Consider the following 25555-nt stretch of genomic DNA (forward strand, 5'->3'; position numbering starts at 1 on the left):
GCAGTCATGTCTGACTCTTTGTGACCCATGGACTGTAGCTCGCCAGGGAATTCTCCATGCAAGGATACTAGGATAAGTAGCCATTCCCTTCTCCAGGGGATCTTCCCAAGCCAGGGATCGAACTCAGGTCTCCTACATTGCAGGCAGATTCTTTACCATCTGAGCTACCAGGGAAGTCCAGCAAGGGTAACAGCAGCCAAACAGAAGAAATTTCTGAAATATTTTTCTCCCTTAATTTTCCCACTAATTTATCTAAAATTCGGCTCCAGTTCCAGGAACTCATGTAACTTTCTTTTCCCTCACACTCAAAGAAGAGAACAGTACAAACTTTTAATATTTTTGGCCCATCCAATCTCTTGCCACCTGAGAGTGAGAACAAAAGCTGAAGGCATTACAAGGCTCACCTTTTCCCCCTTACTTTACCCAGCACAGCCAGAAGCAGTCAGGGGAGCCAGTAAGCCAACTCTCCTGGGTTGGGTCTGTTATTTTAAAATTGCATAAGGTAGCTGTTACCTCACAACAAACCATCAGCTCAGCTTCTGTTTCATACCATGGATAAATGACTCTGTATCCACTCAGGCACCAAGTGTTCATCATTCCCTGCTTCTTCATCCTTTTTTTCCCCCCAAAGCAGTGTTTCCACCATATTTTGATGAGTCTAGTTGGGCTTCTGAATCCCGCTTCTGACACTATCTGGGGAAGAGATCTCAGGACCACTCCAGAGTTTCATGGTTCCATAGCAAAATTCATAACTCAGGATGTAGTCATACTCACAGCTATGATTATTATAGCAAAAGGAAACAAAGCAAAATCAGCAAGGAGAAAAAGCACATAGATTGAAGTCTAGGAGAAACCAGGCAGAGCTTCTAAGGGTCCTCTCCCAGGGAAGTCACACAGGATGGACATAATTCCCCCAGCAATGACTTGAGACAACACGTGTGAAATGTTGCCAAGCAAGGAAGCTTATTAGAGACTCAGTGTTCAGGGGTTTCACTGGGGGCTGATCACGTAGATACCCTCTGCCTGGTATATACCAAAACTCTAGAATCCTGGAAGAAAAGAAGATGTTCGGCATAAACTATTAACATGTTGTTTGTACAAACTAGGCACAGTAAGCCACAATTACCAGTTCTGGGAATCATACAAACCCTCCTCAAAGCCAGGTTCCCACATGCCAACGTTGTAAGCAAGCCTTTCAAAAGAATAGTCATCAGGCTTCTTCTCTGCAGATATAATTTTATTTTTTAAGACAGTCACATCTCAAGTTTACTTCTGGGGTTTACTAGTAGATATGTAGGTAGAACTCCATAAACTGGGAAACTTCTAAGCATTTGACTTTGTCTCTCATCTTTACTTGTAGCAGAACTTGGTCCAGTAGTGAAGGATAAAAATAACCTCAGAATACAAACAGGCATCAGTTAACCCTGTATTTTCAAAGGAGATTTTCAAGAGAACCTGAGAGAAACTCAGTCCCCAGAGATGGTCGTCACCTAGTCTCTAGGGTTCCAGTACATTCAATTACATTCAAAACATCCAATTACATTCAATATAAACTCGCCCCCAAATCTGTAGTGGTCTGCTCAGAGCCCCCGCAGTTGCAACTACACTTGAGGTTGCAACTATGCTTCCTCACCACAGAGGGAGAATTACTTTCTTCAAACTGGCTACTTAAAATAAAGAGAGAGTTGTTGGTATTTATTTTTCCTTGCTTGTTTTATAAGCAAATATAAATCAACACTGTAAGGATGATTTATTTAACACTACTTCTTTTCAGTCACATTTCTGAGACACTGTAGCCTGAAACAAGAGCATGCATAGACCTGGAGTCAAATGGACCTGGCCTTGTATTCTAGATCAACTTTTCACTGAGTGATCTTAGAGAGATTATTTAATCTCTTGATAAAATGGGAGTTACAGTGTCTACTTTAAAGGGTTGTTGTGAGCATTAAGTGAAAGAATAAATGTAACATGTTTAATATATATTTAGCACTTAACAGAGTAAAAATCTAATAATGGTAACTGATATGATGTAATGGTGATTATTTCTCACTTCACTCCCACACCCTCTTTCCTATCCTTGGTTTTTCTTTTCTGTTTTGGTTTTAAGAAGACAAGAAATCTTTATCCAATATTAACTGTTTAGAAAATATCAGCTTTTACAGGAAGGCTATCTAACAGTCTACCTTGTATGACCAATAAGAAAAGGTTAAGGGGTGTTCAGGTAGAAATATACAGAGTTTAATATCTGCATTCTGTTCTACCAAAACAGCAGATTTCTTTCATAGTTGGAAGCATTCCTGAATTAGTTTATGGTATCTTTCTGAGGGTGAGAGACAGGCTCATTTCCTCATGATGACATTTATATCAGGGTCCTCCAGGGCTGACTCTGTGTAAACTCACGTAGGGCAGTAGCTGTACTGTCTTATTTGCCTTTATGACCCCTGTTTCTGACACAGGGACCACACAGGCCTATCACAGAGTAGGGGCTCCCTGAACTGTGGGTAGATGGAGTGTAGGTGGATGACACACACTGGGGAGAATGTAATGACAATTATAACATGACCTTGGTCTAAAAGACCAAGTCTGTAGGGGCAGTAAGGCAGGAGATCACCCTAGCAGGCGTGGGGCACATACCACCAAGCAAGGCACAGAAGCATACACTGATTTGACCGAACAAAAAGGTCTGTGTCGGGAGTGCAGATTGTGGTGAGAGAGGTAACTAAAGCTAAGAAATTAACAATTTTATTCTGTGGGCTATGGGGCTATTAGCTTTAGAACTGAGAGGTGTGCTGCTGCTGCTGCTAAGTCACCTCAGTCGTGTCCGACTCTGTGCGACCCCATAGACGGCAGCCCACCAGGCTCCCCCGTCCCTGGGATTCTCCAGGCAAGAACACTGGAGTGGGGTGCCATTTCCTTCTCCAGTGCAGGAAAGAAAAGTGAAAGTGAAGTCGCTCAGTCTTGTCCGACTCTCAGTGACCTCATAGACTGCAGCCTACCATGCTTCTCCGTCCATGGGATTTTCCAGGCAAAAGTACTGGAGTGGGTTGCAGCCAGGTCTTATAATTTGCAGTAGTTATATTGTATAAAGTTGTCAAAAGCACTAAAGAAGCAAATACTCAATTGTTGCCCTAGGTGAAGTAGAGGGTTAAATTACTATGAGCCTCTCGTCACAAATTTTCATCAACCTGTCAATATATAACCTTGCCTTATGTGTGTTTCTTTTTAAAGGTACCTTATTTGACATATGATGTTGATTAGTTAACATTGAATCTGTGACCAACTCATGCCTAAGCGCAGCTTATCTAACACACACACAGTCTCTCCTTCCTACACTTAGGAACACTAGGTAGCACCTCAGCACTAGGCTTAGCAGCAGTTGATTGGGAATTGCTCACAGTTTGCAGTGACTAGATTTTAGGATATGAAGTTGGAAGTGGAGAAAAATGAGATGGGAGGTAAAAAATACTGGAGAGTTCTCTTTGCATTAAACAAACACTTGAGTACTTCTTATATAGCATAAGACATTGGAAATACAGTAGTGAATAGCCTAAATAAAGTTGTTACCCTCATGGAACCAATTCTAGTGGAAATTTTAACTAGTTAAAGTAGATGTTGGCCCTTGTGTAAGGAAGCAGAATTTAGGCTTAGAGCTGTCAAATGGCTAACAGATTGGGTTGCTAATAAGTTGCAGAGCAACGGCTCCAGCTAGGTCTTTTGAGTTCACATTTCTGTCTACATCATGCCACCCTAACCATGCCTGATCTCATCTGATTACATATTTCTGTGTTTTTCCCCTACCGTCTCAAACCTGTTGATTATTTATATCAGAAAGGATCAGAGTAGTGGGAGCCTGGGAAAGGGAAACCAGATACTTGTTTTGAAGTACCCAAGACAACAGGTTTATGGGAGTTAGAACTAAGATGACAGTGGTGGAGATGAAGAGGAGACACAGAATCAGGAAGAAGCACAAATCACTGAGATTTGGTAATTGTCTAACTATATCAAGATAGGGATGGTAGGAAGAAGGAGTTGTCAAAGGTGCTTAGAGGTACCATGTGCAGAATCAGAGAAGACTGATGAAGGTGCAGGTTCGCTTTAGAATTTGTTAAGTCTGAGGTGCCAGGAGAAAGTCTAGGTGGTGCTTTCTGATGAGGACAAAGAGATTTAAACTGAGACTGGCTCAATACCAAAACTGGCCCTGGCAGTAACTGGAGTGGATTTGAAGGAGATAAGGGACAGAGAGACAGTATAAGGCAGTAGTTAAAAGATTGCGTTCTGGAGTCCCAAGCTGATTCTCACCTCTGCATTTCCTAGCTTTTTGATCTTTGGCAAATTACTTAACCTCTACATAGCTCAATTTCCTCATTTATAAGAGAAGGATAATGCTAGTACGTACTTCACAGGGCTTTTGGAAAAATGCAAGAGATGATACTTATGAAGCACTAGCATCAATATGTAGTAAATGCTCAGTATACCTAAGCTGTTGTGATGAAGTTGACAGCAAGGAACAGAAAGGATTTTGCTAACCCACAAAAGAATTGAGAGACCAAGTGATACCCTGTAAGAAAACCCATCATTGAATGCTCCTCGCCAGATCAAAAGGGGTACACAAAAGAGTTTTTAAAATATGTTTGAGGTGATTACAGCCATTTCATGAAAGTTGAATGGGATTCAAACCTTAATAAAATCTGCCCTTGCCCCTTTCTAACTCATTTACAAAGTGCTTGGAATAGTAGGGGGTTATAACAACGAATAGAGCCATTTATTTTATGCCCCTTGTGTGCACAATCAAGTATATTAGTTATCTGAAAGATGCGTATCATCTCCATTTTAACAGATGAGAACACAGAAGCTTAGAGAGCTTAAATTTCTCAAAGTTGCATAGTAAATGTCAGTACCACTATTTGATTCTAAAATCCAGGTTCTTTCCCTATACCATGCTAAACATAAAATGCAGTGACTGTTAGGATTGTGTATAGATAGGCTGATGTATTTAAACCTTTCCCAAATTAACTTACTTTGCCCCAGAACTTAATTTTATAAGGTACTTATAAAGCACTATATCATTCAATATCCAAAATCAAATAAATTTTTGAGGGCTGTACATACAACCCAATCTGGCTCCGTCCGGCCATAAATAAAAAACCATTAGTTCTGTGCTCAGTATTCCAGGTGCTTCTGCAGACACGCTTTGTTCACTTAAAGTCTGCATAATAACCCCATTGTAAATACAAACAACTGCAAACGTGTATATGCGCAGATTAACCTTTTCTAAACACTCCTTGTAATTTTCAAAGCCAGTGCTGGAGTTTCACAGTGCAGTAGCTCATGCATCAACATACCAGTTTCCCCTGGGCCTCCCTGGGCCTCACTGCGGTGCTTGTTACAGTTCCAGCTGCAGCCCTAGCCTACCTCACCTGGACCACACCCTGCTTTTCATCCAGAATCTAGCCCTGCAGGCTTCAGGTTGAGTGTCTGTGGCTGAATCGCAAACCTGAAGATTCTTGATATTTCCAAGTTTATTCCACTTTCCTTCCTTGTGTGAACAGGCCTTCCTCACACATGCATTTTAGGCTGTGAGAATTGCGAAAAATCCTTATTTTATAGATGAGAAAAGCAAGATGCTGAGAAAAAAATAATTTGATCAAGGCCTCGAAAAACCAAAGACACCCAAGTTTGCATAGTCACAGAATTAGCATAAGATATACTGATGCTGAAGCTCAAGCTCCAGTATTTGGTCATCTGATGCGAACAACCAACTCATTGAAAAAGTCCCCGATGCTAGGAAAGATTGAGGGCAGAAGGAGAAGAGGGCATCAGTAGATGAGATGGCTGGATGGCTTCACCATTGCAATGGACATGAACTTGGGCAAACTTTGGGATATGGTGAGGTACAGGGAGGCCTGATGTGCTGCAGTTCATGGGGTCGCAAAGAGTTGGACACAATAACAACAATATACATTTTTTTAAACAAAAAAAAATTTGTACACATGAAATCTGAAATTATTTGGGATTATGTCTGATTCATCTGAATTTTCCCTAGTACAGTGCCTGGCACATACTAGTTCATTGTATCTGAAAGTCAGTAGAATGGTTAATTAGATTGTGGGAAATAGTTGTGTGTACTGGAATGAGACAAAGAAGAGAGAGCAATACAAAGTTAATTGACACACCAGGACTGAGTCAGGTGTTTACCTTCCTTGTGCTCCCCTGCTGCCTTCTTCCATACTGTACCCCTTTACTGTTCTGAATTGCAGTGGGCTGATTTCTTGCACATCCTGCCCTGGATGCTGCATTCCTTGAGGGCAGAGGTAGTGCTGTGTTCACCGTTCTATCCCAGTGCCCAGCATGATTTCTGACTTCATAGTAAACACTCAGGAAATATTTGTCTAGTAAATAAATGAGAGAAAATAAAATATCCCTACCCATTCATGCATCTACTGTTTTTGTTTGGTTTTTGTATTTCTCATCTCACCAGGCAGAAACTCATGTGTAATTTATGGTATCCTCATGGTGGAGGAAGGCAAGAGAGGGACCACAGCATAGTGGCATTCACCCTCACTTATTCCTTTTTCTTCCTTCCACGTTCCTGTACATTTGCTCACTCATTCACTCCCTTCTTCTCCCTCTCCTTTCTTTCTTTCCCTCTCCCTTTCTGGTTTTCTCCTGCTCCTCCCGCATAGTCATGGAAGCAGAACTTCAAAGCATGGAGTCTCTGGAATTAAAGAAGTCACCCATGTAGTTAAATTTTTAGTTTAGTTTAGTTTAGTTTTTTTTACTTTTCCCCCATGTTTTTTTGTTTTTTCCTAAAGTATAGTTGATTTAGATTGTTGTATTAGTTTCAGGTATTATACAGCAAAGTGATTCAGACATACAGATATACATATACATATGTTCTTTTTCAGATTCTTTTCCACTATAGGTTATTACAAGATACTGAATGTAATCTCCTGTGCAGTATACTAGGTCCTTCTTATTTATCTATTTTACATATAATAGTATATATTTGTTAGTCCCAAACTCCTGATTTATCCCTCCCACACACACCCCTTCCCCTTTGGTAACCGTAAGATTGTTTCCTATATCTGTGAGTCTATTTTTGTTTTGTAAATAAGTTCATTTGTATCATTTTTTTTTATATTCTACAACTAAGTGGTATCATATAATATGTGGCTTTCTCTGTCTGACTTACTTCACTTAGTATGATAATCTCTGGGTCCATCCATGTTGCTATAAATGGCACTATTTCATTCTTTTTATGGCTGAGTAGTATTCCACTGTGTATATACACCACACCTTATTTATCTATTCATCTGTCAAATAGACACAAATTGCTTCCATTTCTTGCTGTTGTAAATAGTGCTGCTGTGAACATCAGGGTGCATGTATCTTTTCAAATTAGAGTTTTCGTCTTTTCCAGATATATGCCCAGGAGTGGGATTTCTGAGTCATATGATAACTCTATTTTTAGCTTTTTAAGGAACCTCTGATAAAAACCTACAATATGTTGCCTACAAGAGACCCATTTTAGGGCAAGGGATGTTCGTGCTAAGTCGTTTCAGTTGTGTCCAACTCTGTGCAACCCTATGGACTGCAGCCTGCCAGGCTTCTCTGTCGATGGGATTCTCCAGGCAAGAATACTGGAGTGGATTGCCATACCCTCCTCCAGGGGAGCTTCCCAGACCAGAGATCAAATCTGCATCTCTATATCTCCTACATTGGCAGGCTGGTTCTTTACCACTAGCGCCGTACACATAGATTAAAAATGAAGAGATGGAAAAAATATTTCAGGTGTTTTTTAACAGTCAGCCTCTTAGTTTGACATCTCCAGTAGGGTAGTCTCAGATGAATGGAATGTAGTGGAAAGGGAGCTGAGCTGGGAGCCATGTATCCTGGAACAGAATTTTTACTCTTCCAGCCATTTGTTGTATGATCTCAAGGAAGGTACTTACTAGAGAAGTAAGTTCTGGGTCCTGTTTTCCTCATCTGAAATATGAAGAGATTAAAATAAGTGCTTTCTTAATATTCTGTCAGCTCTGATACTATGTGATTCTATAATTAAATGACCTGGATATAGATAATACCTATCTTGTTGACAACTCTCTTCTGAAAACTAAAACAAAACCATTGGCTTCCCAGTCCTACTGGCTTTATTTAAGATCATCTTCTCTTACTCCTTTTATATGAGAATGTCTCTGTCCCAGGCAGTTTATGGGGACTTAAGCTTTTATTTACTGTAGTTGGCAGTTCCTATAAGCCGGGGCTTTGACAATATTTCACATTTATTTATCTGAGCCAGAGCTTAGGATCAGGTGGCAGTTAAGTCATTTAAGGTTATTCACATGCATTGAAAATGTTGCTTAATAATTCAGAACCAGTTTTCTCTGTTTAGAGTATTAAGATTTTTTAAATCCTTCTAATTATCCAATTCCAACAGCAGTTTAAATAGGCAGGGAAAAATCTGTCCCTTCTGAAAGGGCAACAGATACAAACTTATTTTCATTCCCTTTGTCTGTGCAGCAGGGCTGACTGAGACAAGGGCCAGAGAGAGTCCAGAGCTAGAGGACTTGTCTGGGTGACCTTCTGGTGGCATCACTGGCAGGGTCTGCCTGCCATAGGAGTGAGTCTAGGGGAAGAGGTCTGGGGATGTGGCTTCTTTTGATTTTGGATTGGTGGAGGCTTTAGCGGGTAGTGGGGAGCCTCTATTCAGTCATTCAGTAGCTCTGTCTTTCAGCCAACAGTTGTTGAATTCACACTGTTTCCAGTAGTCTACTAGGCCCTGGGGATAGAAAGTCAGTAAAACCTCATTATATGCCCTCAGAATTCAATATAACTGGAGAGACTGACTTATAGACAATTGCAGTATAGCTTGAGAGACAGAACAGATAACTTAGTCTGAGACAGGAGCTAATCCTTTGGGGTAGGTGCTTCAGAAATGGGTTGGTCAAAGTATAGGAGTACTGTTTTAACAAAGGACAAGGTTAGCATTACCTGTGCCTGTTTTCCAGTTTAAACACTAATCTTGAGTCTGCCAGCAGACCCTTTAAGCCACCTTGTCTGAGAAACCTAAGGGGAAACAAAAGTATTAGTTAAGCAAGTGTGAATTCATCAGGTGCAGGGCAGTGGAATAGGAATATGAAGGAGAGACCTCAGTGAACATATATGGCCCCTTTGTCAACAGGAGCCGTGACCCCGTGAATGGGAGAAGACACTCTGTCACTTAGACCTGGTTTCATGAGAGAAGTAGCAGTTAAGCTGAGCTTTGAAGGATGTTTTCAACATGTGAAACTGGGGAGAAAGGATGGTCCACTAGTGGGAACAACATAAACAAAGGTTCAGGGAAGAGAAGCAGAAGCTATAAATGGGGAATAGCAAACTGCTCTGGTTGACAAGAGCATAATATCTTTGAAGGGATGGTATTTAGAGATCAAAACAGTAAAGAATGTTGAGGCCAAGCCACCACCACCCTTTCAAAAAGTTTAGGCCCAGATTCTACTTCTTGATATTTTTTTCAAAAGAAAATAGAATAAATGTCTATTTTGCAACTTACTCCTAAAATATCATTAATAAAGTCTTTTATTATTTAGTCTGTATTTTTTAGTATTCCATAATGTCCATTCTCTGGTTTGGTCATTTGTTCAACACGCAGTTATTGAGAGCATATAATATACCAGATTCTTTGCTGGATGTTAGAGATACAGAAGCTGGAAACAGTCCTGCCTTTTAAGTTATTCAGTCTTAACACAGGAAATGTTTCTGTGAAGACAAGCTGTGATGATGCTCATCACAGGCCTGTAAGATGCTGCATCAGATGTCAGCATCAAGCTCAGAGAAGGAAGGGTAACTTGTTCAAGCTCACACAAGTATGCTAAGGTTAGTAGTGAAGTTTGTAGTCACTAAGAGGATATTCGTTCCGTTCTCTTCTCCTCTACTCTGAGGCCTGACTCACCCTCTGTGGACTTTGGAACTGAAGTGATAGGAAATGAGCATGAAGAAAGTTCTGGCCAGGTAAAATGCATATCTCCAGCCACCTTCATTGCGTATCTCCACTTTCTTAACATCTTCCCTCCTAAATACTTTTGTTTCTCATCAGAGTACTTTTCCTTAAATCCACGAGTTTGGGAGCTGGTATAAGTTTGGTGCAGTAGAAACACCCACTGTACCAGCCTTCAAAGAAAACACCTGCACTCTTCATGATTCTTGCCTTCCAGTTTCATAAGCTTTGGGCAGATGAAATGTAATATCAAAATAGCTCAGAGAGAGCCTTGGTAACATTTAAGATATTGAACGTGCTGCATCTGGTAACTAGAAAATTTAATGATCTCCTGCTGTTTTGGTAATTGGATAAGTAAATACATCAGAATAAATCACACCAGCAAGTCTTTTGTATGTCGTTAGGGACTCAACTCTTTTAACTCCTGTTCAAAGCTCCAGCTCTTGAGCTGTGTTGGCGTGCAGAGTTAACGCCCACACCAGCTCACATGGCTCTGCTTGAGTATTAAAATGCATTCAGAATGCTTACATCCTCCCCAGCCACTCTGCCTGAAGAGTGCATCTAGTATGCTACTGCAGGTCTCTCCAAAGCCTGAGAGAAAAATGTTTCCAAGACGTTTAAACATAATATGTCGTTTGAGTCCCTTACAGTCTGTCTCCAAACTGCCTTTCCAGCCATTCCTTCCACTATTGGCATGCTATGAGCCTTGCCAGGAAACTTACCCATTTACAAATTGGGGGAAATGAGGTCAAAGCAAAAAGGAACTATCCTGTTGTCGTATGGAATCTTGTAGGAGTTTTAAGTAGGACGGAGATGGGCTCAAATATTTTGTTCAACTCTCTCAAGTGACAGGAGAAACCCAGAGAAATGGTCTGTTAGAGCTTATTAGGTATTGAATGATGCTATCATTACAGGTGAGAAATTTGGGTCTTCTGGAGATCCAGTGACTTGCTCAAGAGCACTCATGCAGAACGAAGATTCAAAACCCACCAGACCTTTTTCTTACTGCCTCCCTAATTAGCACTTAATCCATGTCTACTAAAGAACAATAATCAGAGTTTCTATGAGAGTATTTAAATGAGAAACGCTGGACTGGAAGAAACACAAGCTGGAATCAAGATTGCCGGGAGAAATATCAATAACCTCAGATATGCAGATGACACCACCCTTATGGCAGAAAGTGAAGAGGAACTAAAAAGCCTCTTGATGAAAGTGAAAGAGGAGAGTAAAAAAGTTGGCTTAAAGCTCAACATTCAGAAAACGAAGATCATGGCATCCAGTCCCATCACTTTATGGGAAATGGATGGGGAAACAGTGGAAACAGTGTCAGACTTTATTTTTTTGGGCTCCAAAATCACTGCAGATGGTGACTGCAGCCATGAAATTAAAAGACGCTTACTCCTTGGAAGAGAAGTTATGACCAACCTAGATAGCATATTCAAAAGCAGAGACATTACTTTGCCGACTAAGGTCCATCTAGTCAAGGCTATGGTTTTTCCTGTGGTCATGTGTGGATGTGAGAGTTGGACTGTGAAGAAAGCAGAGCGCCGAAGAATTGATGCTTTTGAACTGTGGTGTTGGAGAAGACTTTTGAGAGTCCCTTGGACTGCAAGAAGATCCAACCAGTCCATTCTGAAGGAGATCAGCCCTGGGATTTGTTTGGAAGGAATGATGCTAAAGCTGAAACTCCAGTACTTTGGCCACCTCATGTGAAGAGTTGACTCATTGGAAAAGACTTTGATGCTGGGAGGGATTGGGGGCAGGAGGAGAAGGGGACAACAGAGGATGAGATGGCTGGATGGCATCACCGACTCGATGGACGTGAATCTGAGTGAACTCCGGGAGATAGTGATGGACAGGGAGGCCTGGCATGCTGTGATTCATAGGGTCGCAAAGAGTCGGACACGACTGAGCGACTAAACTGAACTGAGCAGTTCTAAATCTAAACAGTTAACAGATTTCTCTCCTTTCATTTGTCTTAGTGCAGTGTTGCGGTCCCATCTTTTATCAGAGGCAAACTCTCTGAGCTTCTGTTCCAGGAGCTTTTTATGCAAGATCCTGGCTGCCTTCCATGATATGGGCCTCTGAAAGTGAGGCATGTCCCCTCCATCAATGTTTTGCAGACTGTTTCAGATCAGCACCAGGTGCTCAGGGTCAAAGGTAACCCACCCCTCAGGATCTTGGCTGCTTTGAGGGATGAGACCCATTTCCTGGTACACCTATAACCCACACCAGCAAGGCTGAGTGACTCTGGCTTTCTCTTGCCACACTCCAGAATCCTCATTAATGAATTTGCCTATACCTTGTTTATTAAGCTTTCAGAAACAGTGAGCTTGCAAACCACTCTGTAAAGCAGGACTTCCTTTTAGTTACTTGAAATTGTCTTCCAGAGCCCAGGAGGGACAGGACTAATCTTGGGCTTCCCAGGGTGAGGAGGCATGCCTCTTCTATTTTTTTATGCTTTTTATATTCATTCTGCCAATTTGGATCTTCTTGTGTTTCTAGACTAAAGAGGCTTTCCCCTCCACAACCCACCCCCCACCTCTCCAGATAGAAGTCTCTCTGTTCCCTCTGGGTCTTCCCCACTACCCTTTAATACAGTGACCAGGCCACTCTCGCCTTATGAGATGGACTGCATTCTGCCTATGGAATATGTGTCTCTCTCAAAAAACCTGCTTTAAACTTTAAAAAAAAAAAAGTGTAGTGACCAAAACCACCATCAGTGATAGCACTGCAAGGAGAGGATCACATTTTTTTGTTTTGATGCCTAGGATCTCCCTGACAGTATACCAAGTTTGAGGTCATTTTGTTACTGGGAACACTTTAGAATTGGTATCCTCATTAAACAGTCTGTCTAAAGGCACAGGCTGGGAATGAAGAATCCAGATTTGGTCCCAGATCTGCTGAGAGTGCTGAGTAACCTTGGGTAAGTTCTTTCCACTCACTGGGCTTTTCTTTCCCCATCTGTTACAGAGATGGACTCCTAAAGGCCCTCCAGCTTTAACAATCACTAGGTCTGTGATAATTGAGGAGCTATGAATGAAATTTGCCCAAGTGTCTGAGTTTGTAATATACTCCGTTGTGGGGAAATTTATGCTTCAGTTACACAAAGGGGATAGTCTTTCCAAGCAAGAGGCAAAGAATAAATAGTGCATTGTATGACTACAGTAGTAGAAGTACCTAATGTGGTGGTTAAGAAAACAGACTTTGGAACCAGACCTAGTTTTAAATCCTTGCTCTGTTACTTCCCACCTGTGCGATCTTAGGCAGGTTATATAAACTCTCTGAGCTTCTATTCCTCATTTTAAAGTGGAGGTAATAGTATCTCCCTCATGGGCTTGTGTAGTACTTATAAAGTACTTGGTACAATTAGCACCTAGTAAGCTCCCATAAATGTTAACTGTTGTTATCATTATAATATTATATATAAAAAAAAAGGAACACATAGGGCAGCCTAGACCTTAGTTTTCTCTCCCTTTGTTCTTCCTTTAACTTTTCTTTCTGTCTTCTTCCCACCTGAAAACATCAAAATGTCCTATAGGCATTCCTGTGCTTAGCAGCCACAGAAGACCACCCACCCTCACTTCTAGCACCCCACTTGTTCTACCACACTTTAATAATGGGAAGAATAGCATCTCTCACTCTTTCCTGGAAATCCTCACCCCAGTGCCACTCTTTTCTGTGATCCTGTGAGACAGATTGGTCCAGAAACTATACTGGAAGCTGGAATGTAAATAAGCTGTAGTGAAGCCCCAGCCCCGTAGTGCCACCGTTCCAGAATGGAAGTTCTTTTTGCATTACCACCTGCAGCACATGTAGAGGAGAATTTGCTAGGAGCTACAGCTGGTGTTGTGGATGATGTTGATGGTCAGTCCCTTATGTTTGCAAAAGACTTTACAGTTACCAAAGCCTTTTCACACCCTGATCAGCACACGACCAGCAGATTGGGTCTTAAGTTCTTCCTCTGATACTTTGTGGGTATAACTGCCCTCTTTAAGGATTCCCAGCTCATCAAAAGGTGTTTAAAGAAAATGAACAATTAGCTGTTAGGACCAAGTTGATAGTAACAAAAGGTAGCTTGTTTTCCTGTGGGGAACAGCAAAGCCTGTGCCACAACAGGGACATGAGCCAGGACAGCTGCAGAATGCCTGCTTTCTTTATGGCCAAGAAAAGCCATTTAGTTACATTAGCTGTCCTCTGTTTAGAAGAAGGATCAGAAGTTAAAAGGACGTGAAATGCAGTGCATCAGATACAGGCTAGAAGCTCACAAACCTGGGTGCAAATTCCAACATTATCTTTCCTACTTACCTGTGTAATCTTGGGCAAGTCCCTTAACCATTTTTGCCCTCAGCGAATTCATTATAAATGAAAATAACAGGAGTACTTATCTCATAAGATTGTTGTGATCATTTAAATAGGTAATATATAGAACAGCTAGTATAGTGCCTGACACTTTGCCAAATAAATGGTAAATTTTTTGATAGTGATGACATTGGCAATTATTTTCTAAACTTGTAATATTTAATATGCATGTTTTTAATAGAGTAAGTAACAGAACATGTTGGGGGCTTCTCAGGTGGCGCTAGTGGTAAAAAACTCACCTGCCAATACAGGAAACACAGAGACGTGGGTTTAATCCCTGGGTTGGGAAGATCTGGAGGAGGAAATGGCAACCCACTCCAGTATTCTTGCCTGGGAAATCCCATGGACAGAGGAGCTTGGCGGGCTGCAGTCCATGGGGTCACAGAGAGTTGGACACAACTAAGCACACATACACAGCTAACAGAATATGTTACTCATAGCTTACCAGAAAGACAAGTTGTTCTTCCAAGTTCAAAGTAAATGCTAATTTTGAACAAAACCAAGGGCAGATGTATTCAGTTTTACTAAATACAATATGGGGATTTACATATGTGGCCTTTGTGCTACCTACTTCATGGAGTAGAAGGAGCTCAGGATTTAGAGTGAGAAGACCTGAGCTCCACCAATTTTTAGCTGTATGACCACGTGCAAGTAATGTCCCTATTTGAACTTTGGTGTTCTCATCTGTGAAAATGAGGATAAATTAGTCGAATCTCTTAGGATAGCTCTAAGATTTAGACAATATATGTTACGGTAGTTGGAGAGCTTGTTAGCACTGAATAATGTTCCATTGTCTGGATATTCTGTTTACCTATTCACCTACTGTAGAACGTCTTGGTTGTTTCCAGGTTTTGGCAGTTGTGAATAAAGATGCTTATTAAACATCTGTGTGCAGATTTTGGTGTGGACCTTAGGTTTTTAGCTTCTTTGGGTAAATACCATGGAGTGCCGTTACTGAACTATATAGTAAGAATATGATTGATTTGGTAAGAAACCATCAAACTGTCTTCCAAAGTGGCTGTGCCATTTTGCATTCCCCCAGCAGTAAATGAGTGTCAGCATTTGGTGTTGTAAGTGTTCTGGATTTTGACCATTCTAATAGGTGTGTGGTGGTATCTCACTGTTTTAATTGCATTTCCCTGATGGCATATACTGTTGGAGAAACATCTTTTCATATGTTTATTTGCCATCTGTCAATCTTCTTTACTGAGGTATCTTCAAGGTTCTGGGCCCATTTTTTAACTGAGTTGTTCATTTTCCTATTGTTGAGTTTTAAGAGTTCTTTGTATATTTTGGATAATAGCTCTTTATCAGTTGTGTCTTTTGCAAATATTTTCCCCTGGTCTCTGTCTTGTCTTTTCATTCTCTTGACAGTGTCTTTTGCAAAGTTTTTAATTTTAATGAAGTTTAGCTTATCAATTATTTCTTTCATGAATTGTGTCTTTGGTGTTGTATCCCAAAAGCCATCACCATACCCAAGGTCATCTATATTTTCTCCTGTGTTATCTTCTAGGAATTTTATAGATTTGTGTTTTACATTTAAGTTCACAATCCATTTCAAGTTAATTTTTGTGAAGGCTGTAATGTCTTTGCATCTAGATTCATTGTTTGCTTGCAGATGTTCTGTTCCAAACCAATTGTTGAACTTAGCATTTTTTTCTAAATATGAAAATATTAGATCCAGACTTTCCTTTATTCAATTTTAAAATAAAAGCTTACCTTAGGAAAGCTAAATAAAACGTGAAAGACTAATAATACCAACCCTGCAAGATTTTGATTTAATGTTTATATAAATATCTTACAGACTATACAGTACTGTTCATATATTGTAGTTACTGGTATTTTTAGTATTACTCAGCTCCTACTCTCAGGTAGCTCCCAGCCTAGTACTAGTGTTATATTTTCTGCTCAGGCATTTTTGTTAAGTGACAAGCAAAATAGTGTGACTAGAAAGAACCTCAAATCAGAAGTCAGAAACAGGTAGAGCACTGTATCTGTGCCTTATCAACCAAGTGATCTGGGCCATGTCACTTGACCTCTCTGAGCCTCAGGTTGCCCATAGAGAAGTGAAGGGCTTGGACCATTTGGCATTTAAGGAGCTTTCCCACTCTTACATTGTAGGACTCACTCAATATGGCCTAAGGATGAGAAACTGTCCTATTGATTCACAGTTTTCTCAGCAACAATGTTATACTTTTTCAGGGAAAAAAAAATGCCCAGGGAAATAACAGAAGTACAATATACATGAAAGCTCAAACTGCTGAGAAAAGTGACCTAGAAAAGAATAACTCTCTTTGGCAGAAAGCATGTCTCATTTTTGTTAACATAAACAAAAGGCAGTTTGCTAAAATGTAAACTTGATGAGAACATTTTTTTTTCAGGTTTCTTAAATATAATGAATAAAGTATCAAGAAGGTTAACTTTCCTTTTCTAACCTAGACAAAGTCAGGCCTTACTTCTTATCTGAGAACGGCCCCTCCTCCCCGAGAAGGTCCCAAAGGGAGGGTTTCTCTGTTGATTTAGAAAGTCAATAATTCAGTAAAATCCCAAGTAAATGGCAAGACATAAGCTCAGATTGCATTTTTGTATTCGTATTTTATAAACATTTCAGGATTTTTTCCTTGACCCTTGACCTTTTGCCATTCTTAACGTGAAGATCTTATATCCTAGAAGCTTGGTTAGAAACAACCTCAGTGTCATGTCATCCAACTTCTTTCTTTGTGTGGACTCTATGCTTAGCAGCACCTCTGGCAAAATAGTCCAATAGTTAAACATATGGATTCCAAAGCTAAATTGCCTTGACACATTCTGGCTCTGCCCTTAACAACTTTGAGAACTTAAGCAAGTATTAATATGTTCCATGGCTCAGTTTCCTCATCTGTAAAATAGAAATAACAATTGTGCCTATGTCAGAGGGTTATTATGAAAATTAAATTGTTGTATAAATGTTAAGTGCTTAGAATGTGGCTGGTACAAATTAAATACTCAATAAATGTTAGCTTTATCATCATGATCTTCTTCCTCAAATAAGCCCCTCTCTGAACACTTCCCTTCCCCTCCCAACCCCTGTATTGTCCCCCAGGGCAGCCTGTCAACATGTAGGCCAGTGGCACTCTGGTTATCCTTAGCTTTGAAGTCAGGCAGACTTGAGTTTTAAACCTTATTCAATCTGCAACCTTGGGTAAGATAACCCATGGTATCTTCAACTTTAAAATGGTAATAATAATACATACTTTGTTTGGCTGTTTTGAGGACTACTTCAAAAGCATTTCATATGAAGTATTTAGCATGGTTCCAGCTACACTGTAGGCGCTGAATATGATTAGCCCTTGAACAACATGGATTTGAACTACACAGGTTCCCTTATAGGCAGATTTTTTTTCAGTAGCAAATACTACCGGAGAAGACAATGGCACTCCACTCCAGTACTCTTGCCTGGAAAATCCCATGAATGGAGGAGCCTGGTAGGCTGCAGTCCATGGGGTCGCTAAGAGTCGGACACGACTGAGCGACTTCACTTTCACTTTTCACCTTCATGCATTGGAGAAGGAAATGGCAACCCACTCCTGTGTTCTTGCCTGGAGAATCCCAGGGATGGGGGAGCCTGGTGGGCTGTCGTCTATGGGGTCACACAGAGTCGGACACGACTGAAGTGACTTAGCAGCAGCAGCAGCAAATGCTACAATAATGTGCCATTCTCAGTTTGATCATGGATGCAGAACCCACATACAGAGGAAAGACAAATACGGAGGAACTGCATATATGAAGGGATGACTACAAGTTAGTGATTTTCCACTGCGTAGAAAGGTGATGCCCCTAACCCCCAGGTTGTTCAAGGGTCGACTGGAATTGATGATTGCTACTATGATGATGATGATAAAAGAAAAACAAGAAAATTACAGGACAAGAGGGGAATGAAGAAAGATGGAAGAGAAGTAGTGGCCACACCAGCACCTGCTGCTCTATTAAAAAGTATTTTCTGACCAGCTGAGGTTCTGCTCCCCTGCAATTTCACCTCATCACTGCCATCTCTGTTCACTGGAGTTGCAGAGAACACATCTGCTCTGTTTGCCTGGCTTATTTGCCAGCCCTGCAGATGTTCAAAGAGGGCACACAGCCCCCTCCCTTACCCTACAGCAGCAGGAAGACATACCCCATTTTTCAGATGTGTGTTAGAAAACATGGTTTTTAGATTCCTCCCTCACAGGAGGTCCCTCCAGCACACTCCCAGTCCTTCTTGAATGGGGCCCAGAACACTTCAGGACCATTTCACAGTATAGCCACAGTCTTGCTGAGGAAAGGCATGGCATCCTGCATCTCACTAGGTTCCGTACAGTCTCTCTGTCTACTCCAGGCAGATGAGAATGGAAATGAAATTGTCCTTGTTCACTTTAAATTTCTGTCTGAAATGACCTTCAGAGAAAAAAATTGCTTGTGATACAAGGCACCAGAAGGAGCAGCCCCAACACGACCACATTTAATGTGAGCAGTCTTTTGGTGGCACAGCCCTGCTGAAGGGATTCTCCAAGTATTGAGACATTGATCTATCAGAGAGAAGGGAGCCCTTCTGCTGAGCAACAAGATGGAAATAAGAGAGAGAGCCTAGTGCAGGCTTGGGCTCCAGAAGACTTTGGGGAAAGAGCTCCAGCTAAAGTTAGGCAGATCCAGTCCCCACCCAAGGCAGTGCTCCAGCTAGTAATGGCTGCTACCAGCTGAGCACTTATTGGTTCAGTCTCTGTACCAGAGCCTTCATCACCATTATTCTATTTAACTAGCACAACAACCTATAAAAGAGAAATTTACTATTCCCATCTTATAGGTGGGAAAACTGAGACTCTTGGGTTGTATTACTTCTTCAAGGTCATATAAGTAGTAAGTAACAGAGCTAGAGTTTGAACCTGTTGCCTCACTGTTTTTAACTACTGTACTGTATACACAGACCCTCACTAACTATGTGGCCTTAAACAAGTGGCAGCCATGTTGAGCCTCAATTCTGTCATCTCCGTCTTACCTTGCCTAGTTAATTCCCTGGTGGCTCAGAGGTTAAAGCGTCTGCCTGGAATGCAGGAGACCTGGGTTCGATCCCTGAGTCAGGAAGATCCCCTGGAGAAGGAAATGGCAACCCACTCCAGTACTCTTGCCTGGAGAATTCCATGGAGGGAGGAGCCTGGTAGGCTACAGTCCATGGAGTCGCGCCTAGTTTTTAAGGATTAAATGAAATAACATATTTAAAGTGCTTGATATGTAACAGGTGTTCAAGAAATTACAGTTTTCTCCATCTCAAATCCCAGCTTTCCCACTTAAACTGACTGGGAAAAATCACTCGACTTTTATCAGACACAGTGAAAACTGGGTGTGTTTTCCGAACACCTAACCTTGTGTATCGATAATACGCCCTCAAGGCTCCAATCTCCCAGCCTCTTTTGCTTCTAGGCCTATCTTTCTGCTGGTATGCACAGCCCTGGCACTATTATGATTTTGGTTTCTTCCAGCAAACATCATATTTATGAACCACAAATAACAAAGTAGAAGATGCTGGAAGAGCTCTGGCTTGTTAATTAAGAACAATAGCAGAAGCAGCTGGGCAGAAAATGCCAACGAGTCAGAAGCAGAGGCAGCATAGCTCTGTTTGTTGACAGAAGCCAGCGCAGTGTTGTACGTTAATTGGGGAAGTGGGTAAACATTTGCCTGCAGCTTGCTCCCCCCCCCACCCTACCCACTGTGCATTGGAAGACAGACAGCAGGCTAGGCTCTCCCCACCACCTTGTCTGCCCATCTGCCCAGAGCCCAAGAGATATCAGTAGAGCAGCCTTGCAATGGGTTCCTTGTAAGCAGAGAGGATTCTGGAGGTGGGTGTGCCTCCTTAATGACCCTCCTGGGCATACCAGATTTCCATCTGGATATAGTCAAAGCTACTGTTCCCTTCTTCAGTTCACCAGCCTGCCTGTGACACTCAGGCCCCCAGGGTGTCCCCTTCCCATCATCTTGGAGAAGACAGCAGAGCCATCTCATTAGGTGTGGCTTGAGTTGAGCAGAGGACAAGATTGCCCTCTCAGGTGCCCAGGGGCCCAGAGCTCCTATACACAAATCTGACTGAGCAGACTGCCCAGCCTCCCATCACACACACTTGGAGCTGTCCGTTTATCTGTGTGTCCATCATCCACCCTTATAGTTACTCACCTATATGGCAGCCATCATTGAATACCTGCTCTGTGCCAGACACTGTGCTAATTATGTTTTTCTTCACTTAATCCTCATAACAGCCCTACAGGGTTGATACTAACTCCAAAGCCACAAAGCTAATAGCTACACAGTTGTGATTTGAACCAGAATCTTTCTGGAGTCACAGCCCATTGTCCATATCACTAAACTAGTATTAGTATGTCTCAGCTTTTTAAAATTCATGTTCCCTTTAGGAAAGCTTGGGGTTTTTTTCCTCTCACTCTTGGATTCAGAAAATCTCCACATCACATCCTTGCCGGTGACCAAGGAAGCCATAACCCTAATATAGGGTTTGATTTGGGGTGTGATCAACATACCCCAATGAGCCAAGAAGACTCTGTCTAGCTTTATTCCCTCTACTAGTTCATATCATAAAATAATTTTTACTTCTAAAATATAAAGTCATATTATGGCATCAACTCCCTCCTTTTTTTGGAACTGAATATCTTCACCAGTGCCACCAGCAGGGAGACTGATATGCCTCCCTAGGGAGCCTCTCCTCAGTAGGGGAGATGCTCGTCTCTGGGCTCCATGGGATGGGCACCGTATAGTCTCTGCTGCAGGTGTGTTCAGCAGGTAGATCAGCCCCAAAAGCTTAGCTCTCTCCCACCAAACAGAAAAGGTCCTCCCTGCTGTCCAGAGTTAAACAAGTATGTGTCCTCTGGAATGCCAGTTAGTTTTTAACCAGCACCCTTTCCTAAGGCCCTCCTGCTCTGCTCTCCCAGCTGAGCTGTGGGTCTCTACCTGCCCAGGAAGAGATTCCAGCTTCTGAACGTACATCCTGAGGTCAAATGCTAGTTCTTCCACTAAACTATGAGACTTGGCCTCTCTGAGCCCTGGTTTCCTTGGTTATAAAATGGGGACAACACCTACGTCACAGGGTTATTTTGAGAATCAAATGAAAATAGTAGGTGTGAAAATGCTCATGCTGGTACATAGTAGGCTCAAAATCAAAGTTCAGGACAGGATCTGAATGCCATGAGAGAAAATAGTGCTTCTTCCAGTCTTTTGAGTATATATTTTCTTTCTTTTTAGGTAACCCAGCTGGATCCAAATAAGTCATTACTGGAGGTAAAGTTGTTCCCTCAAGAAACCCTTTTCCTTGAAGCAAAAGAGTGAACATGGCTCAGCGGTGGAACCAGCCATTCCTTGACAAGCCAGAGGCTGCATCAAGAGGACGGCTCCTCATCAACCCATTTACACGCTCGTCTCACTCAACTCAATGTCACACTTCTGCCTCTTGCAAGATTGCTGGAAAAAAGTAATAATAAACATAGCTACTTAAAATTTCCCATCCGCGAGTATATGTTCCCAATCCTCGTTGTAGAGAATTACAACTCTTCCATCCTGACCCCGTTCACCTCACCTTTGTTCAATGACTAATGCGCTGTTAAAGTGTGAGTGATCATGAAGTAGGATTTTTACCTCTCCCGTGCCCGTCTTCTCCACACAGGGTCTGGGACCATTCTGCCTGACCTGTGACACCAGGCTGCTGTGTATTTGATATGTCTCATTGAGCCAGGGCTCATACACTCCTGCCTTTTTCTTTTCATGACTGGATTTCTACTTTGTCACCTAATTTTAAGAGGCAGGGGGAAAAGTCAAATGAGACTTCTTGGCATGGAGATTAAACATTATTGTAGGAAAACAAAAGGCATATCATTTTTGTTGATACTTCCTGACTCCTTTACTAAGATGTAAGGTTGTGTTTGAGCACTGCATCTGACATATAGCAAGATATTTATTTATTGCTGCTGCCTTGGGTCCCCAGGACCCATCTGGGAGTTATTTGCTGTTCCATTACAGTGTGAGAAACTGTTTAAGCTCACGATGTGAATGTTGGGATAGTGTGAAAAGGACCAGTACCAGGACTTCAATGTCTGGCCCAGCTGCAGAAAGCTGCTGTTAGGTTTGCTCTTGGGCAGGTAGAACCTCATGGATACCAGCTCCCAGGTTGCTGGTCCGTCAGTCTACACTAAATGCAATTCTCTCTTGCTCTTTTCTCCCTCTACTCCATCACACATTTGGACCTTGTCACTTGGTGTTTTAAGCACTTTGACTGATCAGCCACCCCTTGGACTCTGAACCCTGCTGTAATAGGAACCTGCCCCACTGTTTCACTGTTTTAATGTTTCAGTATTAGATGGTAGAGTCCTATCTCAAATGAAAGGGATCTCATTCTGTGGCTGAAAATTCTGATGTCATATATTTGAGAGAGCAAACCTGGGGGCTCAGCTCAGAAGACATGTATTGCCTGAACTTACATATAATAATTTGGGATGATTTAGTAAATGTGGATTCTTAATAATCTATGGATTTGGGGGTGGGAATTTAGTTCTTGCAAGAACTGTTTATACCTTCACCACTAGTGATTTCTTTTCAGTCTTGAAATGTTTTTCCGTATCTGTTTTTGTATCACCTGTGGTCTCTATCCTAGGCTTTGGGATCCTGATTTGACATTTTGTACATGCCCAGAAGAGTCTTAAGCGCTGGGTTTATCCCCCTGACCCAAACCAAGGGGTTCTCAGGAGACTCTTAACAACAGCCTGAGATATGCCTGGTCATTTTCCCTCTGCCCAGAAATGGGCATTGGCCAGGAAAATTCCACCTTGTGTCTTTTCTCTGACACGCAAACCAGGGACCTCCCCTGAACACTCTCGTAAGAGAAGTGTGTTCCTAACAGACTAGTGCTACATCTGCCTGTGTACAGGCTTTTTCTGGCCCCAGGGGTCTCTCAAGGGAGGCTGTAAGGAAAAGACACCCAAACCGGGGTAGTTCAACCTGAGCACTTCCTCTCCAGCTCCACTCCCACCTTCCCAAACTGATGGCCCCACAAGACGATCATTTCCAGTGCTACAGATGTACTCGGGCACCAGCTCTTCTTTCTCCAGGGAGCCCATGTTCTGTAGCTGATGCGGAGAAGCAACAGCCCTGAACTCAGGCCACACTCAGGACCAGCAAGCAATGGTGTGGGTGGGGACTGGAGGGAGGCGACTCTTGAGTTCACTCTCATGTCTGACCTGTTCCATCTAATTTGGGTTTGACTGCATCATGTTGTTCCCCTCTATCACCTTCACTTCTGTATTCCAATAATATAGACTTTACTCTGAAACCGATTTCATAAAAGTTATTAAATGCTACTTGAACCTGTATGAAGTTTACACACCCTTTTTCAACCCTGCCTTGAAAAGTTCTTGCTCGGTCTCATGAAATCCTATCGTATTGGTCCCTCTGCTAGGAGACACCTCAGCTACTTATCACTGTTCACTCATGCCATTCTGTCCTACTGAGCTTTAGAACAGGAGCCCAGAGCAATGTTATGTCCTTTCTTACAAACACAACATTAAAATGACATAGAAAGTTAGGATCCAAGAAAAATATTAAATCACTTACTGTCCCCACAGAAACAGCAGTGTCCTTTGTAATTCTTCCTCCTGCCCTTGGCTTTACTGCTTCCTTGGGCTTTACATCCCAGCCTCCAGACACAGAAATGTGTCGGTCAGAACACGTGCCCTGTGTTCTTGCCCAGCTGTCTAGAGTGACATTCCAGGCTGCAGTCATCCCTGCCTCAGCCCAGTTCATTCCTTTGTATTTCTTGGATTATCACTTGTATGTTTGGAGAAATTGTTTGGAGATTTAAGGAAGTATTGCCAATTTCCTGCTGCCTCTCAGAAGGTGCAGCTTGGGGGAGTTTGCTGGTTTACAATGTTTCATGCTCGGGCATCACTAGTTTTTTGGGACACACAGGTGTTCATTTTTGAAACGCAAGCATCCAAGTTCTGAGTTCTTTTATGGAGTCTTTCCTTTTCAGTGTAAGAGAAGAGGATTCAGGTTTTTATAGATTTTATTGGTGACATTAAAAACATAAAATAAGTCTGCAGTTGTATTAAAATTTCTACTCTCAAAGCTAGACATGCTGAGTCAGATGTGCTGGTCAGTGAGGTTGCAGAGCTCCAGCATATTTTCCTGAAAGCACAGAAGTTCATGTGGATGTGGGAGGGGGTCTTAACTGTCTCCATAAGCAGCATCTCTGATTGACACACTTCCACCATCCCCCTCAGCCCCTCATTCGACCAGTCCTGAATCCCACAGGCAGATGGGATGTGGAATCTTAAATTCAGTCCAGGAGTAATTCACATTATAGTCTAACTGACCCTTCCACATGCATTACCTCATTTGACCCTTTTTCAGATTCTTGGAGGGAGCCCTAAACACACACACACACACACATTCCAGAGACTACAGTGTCCTTCAGTTTGAACTTTGGTTCTGCCACTAAACAGCTATGTGACCCAAGGTGAGTAAATTATTTGAACCTCAGTGTGCTGATAACATTTGCACAGCACTTTGCATTTTACCACACCTTCCACAGCCATCATTACAGTCCACTGCAATGAGGGAAGCATGCCAGGCATGATCATTCCATTTTGTACATGAGGCTCAGAGTAGATGCTTGCCTGAAGTCGCAGAAAATGGCAGTAGAAGAGTAGAACTCAAGCCCCAGGCTCTGATTTTCAGGTCCACAGCTCTTCCATAAAGAACTTCTAAATTTCATGTCCAAACATGGATCTTAGAATTCCCTAAAACTGTATACAAAAAGTTAAATGTGTTCTATTCTGGAAGGAGAATCTGTATTTATCAGATTGTTAGTGGGTTTGATTGACACCCCCTCCCACTTACATTATGCAAACAACATCAGACCATTTGGGAAGTTGAATCTGTCTGTTCTTCTCATCAAGTCTTTTTTTTTTTTAATCTAAAAGTCACAAAGAGGGTCGGATGCAACAACCGGTCTTTCCTGCCTTGAACCGCCCTCTACATTTCGTGCTTCTCCTCTGTCCCAGGCTGCTTTGGAAGATCACCATTAACAACCCCAACTGGCCATGCAGCTCCTGTGTTTTGAAAATCTCTGAAAGGAAACGCCAGTAAAAGAGACCTGCTCTCCAGTCTTCAGTCTATTAACTGTGACATAATGTG

At 42.0% G+C, this 25555-nt stretch overlaps 1 protein-coding gene and 1 non-coding gene across 2 annotated transcripts in view; both read left to right on the forward strand.

Annotated features, from left to right (window-relative positions):
* The window catches only part of FAF1 (Fas associated factor 1), a 472185-nt gene extending 449959 nt beyond the window's left edge, over positions 1-22226 (forward strand). Inside the window, exon 19 of the mRNA XM_040231205.1 lies at positions 21614-22226. Coding sequence (XP_040087139.1) covers positions 21614-21697 — 84 coding nt within the window. The 3' untranslated portion in view covers positions 21698-22226. The remainder of the gene's footprint in view (positions 1-21613) is intronic.
* TRNAS-GGA lies at positions 19382-19454 on the forward strand. Its single transcript has one exon. It is a non-coding gene; the product is annotated as a tRNA-Ser (tRNA).
* Positions 22227-25555: the final 3329 nt, after the last annotated feature.

Source organism: Oryx dammah, unplaced genomic scaffold, assembly GCF_014754425.2.
Source record: "Oryx dammah isolate SB20612 unplaced genomic scaffold, SCBI_Odam_1.1 HiC_scaffold_28, whole genome shotgun sequence".
NCBI lineage: Eukaryota > Metazoa > Chordata > Mammalia > Artiodactyla > Bovidae > Oryx > Oryx dammah.